The 3,799-nt window shown below is 36.6% G+C and overlaps 1 protein-coding gene across 1 annotated transcript; it reads right to left on the bottom strand.

The window, feature by feature from the left end:
- Positions 1 to 244: 244 nt before the first annotated feature.
- Positions 245 to 954, bottom strand: LOC136975602 (uncharacterized). Its single transcript, XM_067270685.1, has 2 exons — positions 520 to 954; positions 245 to 440 (listed from the first exon to the last, which is right to left on the bottom strand). The coding sequence occupies exons 1-2, from the start codon at positions 861 to 863 to the stop codon at positions 245 to 247; spliced, it is 540 nt and encodes a 179-aa protein (XP_067126786.1). The 5' UTR covers positions 864 to 954.
- Positions 955 to 3,799: the final 2,845 nt, after the last annotated feature.

A 3,799-nucleotide genomic window follows, 5' to 3' on the forward strand; every position in this document is an offset into this window, starting at 1 on the left:
AGTACAGTTCCATCAGGCATTGTTGAAAATGTTTATATAACATTCAATAAAACATTCAAAAAAGCCACCATGACAGTTAAAAATGATGACATCTCACCCTAGTCATGATAATTATAATCTTTATTTTCTTATATTTTTTCTTTGATATTCTCCCATCATCTAATTGTTTATTAATATGATATGACCACTCTTAACTAAAGTTGTTGGCCCTGAAAAGGGCCGTTTTAATATTTATTAAATACATTTAGTTATTTTCTAATAATTTTAGTTCTTGCAGAAGTTTCAACTTTTTTAATCTTAATAACTCTATGTTAAGTTGTTCTGCTTCTTGCTTTTTCCTCTCTGTATCTTGTTTTATATTCTCTGTATCTTGTTTCATTTTCTCTGTTTTTATGCCCTCCTCTATTAGCTGGATTTGGGCTTTCTCTAATGAATTAATGCTATAAATATAATATAAATCATTATTTTTTAGAAAGTAATTATTAATATTTAGTATTATTTTATCTGAATATTATTTACCGTTGTCTTTTGGGTGGTGGTGGATCATCTGCCACGTTCACATTTTCCCTGACAGCTACATCACTTATCACTACAGGTGAAAATATTGCTGAATTAGAGTGTTCATTTGTATCTGTAAGTGATTCAATATTTTCATATGTAACGATAAGTGGCGATGGTGGATCATCTGGATTGGGTAATGGTTCAATACTGTCACCCAAAACAGATAAAACCACTTGTGTGGAGGGATTCAATGATAATGGTGCTGGTCCTCCACCTGTTATATGTGCAGCACGTCGGTTATTATCTGCCTCTTTTTTGGCATCTATTTTTAATCGCTTCCAGCAACCTATAACATAGATCATAAGATATACTTTTCTAGTAAATTTTTCTTAAATTAAATATGCTATTTTAATATTTGTATATTTACATAATCTATTAATCTAATAAATAGAAGTAGGGATTAGTAGGATATGAAATCTTGATTCAGAATAGAGTTCTACAATTCGGACTATTTCTCCTTACTATTTCACATAAATATAGATTGTACAAAGTAATTTTCATTGTAATAAATTTAATTTAGGTGATTAATAATCGTAACTTTCTATTTTCTTTTTATTAAAATTTTGAATTATTATTCTACTTTGATATTATTAATGTTAAAAATATTGGTAAAAAATATTAACTAACATCTTATAATCTGAAATGAATATTTTACATTCATACTTGCCTTTCAATTGTGCTATTGTACGAGCTGCTCTACAGGGAAATGACGAAGAGAATTCGTTTTGAATCTTCTCCCATGCGGTTTTTTTTTGACGCTAGAGTACGGTTATCATACCCCTTCTCTTCAATTACGGGATAATTTTTAATAATTTCCGCCAGGACGTTCTTTTCTTCTTCCGAAAAGTTCCTACACGTTTTCGACACAGTCGCCATGTTTCTGACGTCACACGAATAATCTGATTGGCTGAATTACTCCTAAAACAAGGGAGTAATGGCGAAGAAAGTAACAGCCAATGTTTTGCCGAGATTCGTTTAGACGACGTTCAGAAATAGACGGTCGTCGTCTTTGCAATGCATTTTAAACCTCGGTTCAGCCAGCCAACGTCTATAGGCCGTTCTGTTGTTAAACGTCGCTTAACGTAAACTCTGTCTCTGCAATCGGCCGTTAGTCTCCAAGCCTCTGCCTAGGCTGTTCTCCACCCTTTCTATCTGGTGCCCTCCATTGTATGCTACTGGTTGGTTCCTGTGTCGTGTACCATATCTGTATACTTCTGCACAATATTTGTAACGTGTCTTCAACTCATTCTATATCTGTCGAGCTCTTACATTGTCTAGTCTATGTGTTTCATCTGGCATGTCCACCTGTTATGTAAATACCAATAAATACAATGTATACTCATTGTATTTATTGTATATTTCATATTAGTGTTTTATGCCTTTTTTATAATATATTTCTGTACTGCTACATAACCTTATATATTTGCAATTTTGTATCTCATTATATCCTGCATTTTGTTTATTTTCATCTGTTACTATAATATTCTGTTACTGTAACCTGGGAGTGCATCATGTGGAACCGGGTATGTACTATTTTTGTTGAATAAAATAATGAATGAATGAATATTTCAGCATTCCCATTTGCTGATTTGCAAAGCTTTTGACTGTTTCACTCTCTAATTTTAATTTGTGCGTTATCGTTTGCACCTTGTTGCCTACACCTTGTTTGAAGTTTATCATGATTTAGATATAAGTTAATCTCAAAAAATAAATCGTTGTTGTCAAACCTTAACTGGTGAATTTCGTTATAAAATGTTACAATGTTACAGAAGCGCAACTATCCAAAGTTCGTCAAACTGGTCCACAGGTTGCCACAAGGAGTAACCACGTGTTACAAGTAATAGTGAGTTCTGAACCGTTTCTACATTCTGGCAGTAGTAGTTAGTTGTAGTAGTGTTATAAGTGTAGCATTAGTGTGTGGGGATCGCAAAAATGCGTAAAAAATGGGGAATAATTATAAAGTTCCAAAGTCAGAAAATTTCGAGAGTCAACTCGTGTCAGGAACAAGTGTTGGTAATGTAAACCAGACACAAAAGAAACTTTCCTAAAACTTATCCTAAAACAAATGCGACTCGATGATGAATGACCGAGGGGATGTCAACCGAAAGAGAGGGAACTTTGTCCAGGTGCTCGCGTACGAATGTCAGAAACGAGAAACAAGGAGGGTAAATGGCCACAAACGTTTGGCAAACCGCTTGAAGACAAAACGTCAGAGAGAGGGCCATAACGGCGGAAAATACGAGCACGAACTTCAAAGACTACATCAACACCTCTCGGAACTCTCCCGACCCAGATCAATCTCAGGTTTCGCATAGAAACAAAGAAATGACCAATTGGGGTAAGGGAGAGGAGGAACAAAACCAATCATAAGGGTGAGATTCGGGGAAAAATCTTATAAAACTCCTGAGTCGTAAGGTCAGGGGGTTCGATCCTCCTACGGTCATTCTGAAAAGAAGTGCGGCGGTCCTCCTCCAGACAGGCGGTTTCTCTCCAGTCGAGTCTGCACAGGTCAGGACGGTCCGGAGATCCCAAGGAACAAAGTTTACCATCTACAGAGGGCATATTTTAGAGGCCTAAACAACTGTCATGAACCAAACCCTACAAGCGGTCAAGGACATCCGGAAGTACGCCGACATGATGATTAGACGTCAAGACAAACAACTCTAAATGTTCAGTTATACATTTGTCGTAAGTACAGCACTTCGATATGCAGAAAATGCCGTCATAGAATCACGAATCGGCGTCACAAACTTAAGAAAGGCAGTTGAGATGCTAGAGAACGACAAACTGCTGCTCATATTTCCTGCCAAGGTCACAGCTGTTAAGAGCACTAATGGAAATAAACAAACATTTACCTAGCGGGATCTCGCTGATCGAGACCCTAAACAAAGACAACGTCTTTAAATATTATCAATGGATAACCACCATAGCAGTGGCACTTCCTTCGACGCTGAGAATCTTTGCAAAGTTTCCATTAATCACCCCCGAAGGATATTTTGACTTGTATGAAGCGGTAGAATTTCCTGCATACTTCCCTGTTTCCAAAACATTTGCCCATTACCAGACCAAATATCCATATATTAATTTATCGAGGAATTGACAACTTGACATGTTGCTAGAAGCCCATGACTTGCAAAAATGTAGGTCTGGATTGACCACGATTTGTGTGCCGGAAGTCGCCGTGTGGAGACTTCCATATCAATCGTGTGAATATGCATTATTCATGGCAGATGAGCCA

This window comes from Centruroides vittatus, unplaced genomic scaffold (assembly GCF_030686945.1).
Source record: "Centruroides vittatus isolate TY-2023 unplaced genomic scaffold, ASM3068694v2 contig_375, whole genome shotgun sequence".
NCBI lineage: Eukaryota > Metazoa > Arthropoda > Arachnida > Scorpiones > Buthidae > Centruroides > Centruroides vittatus.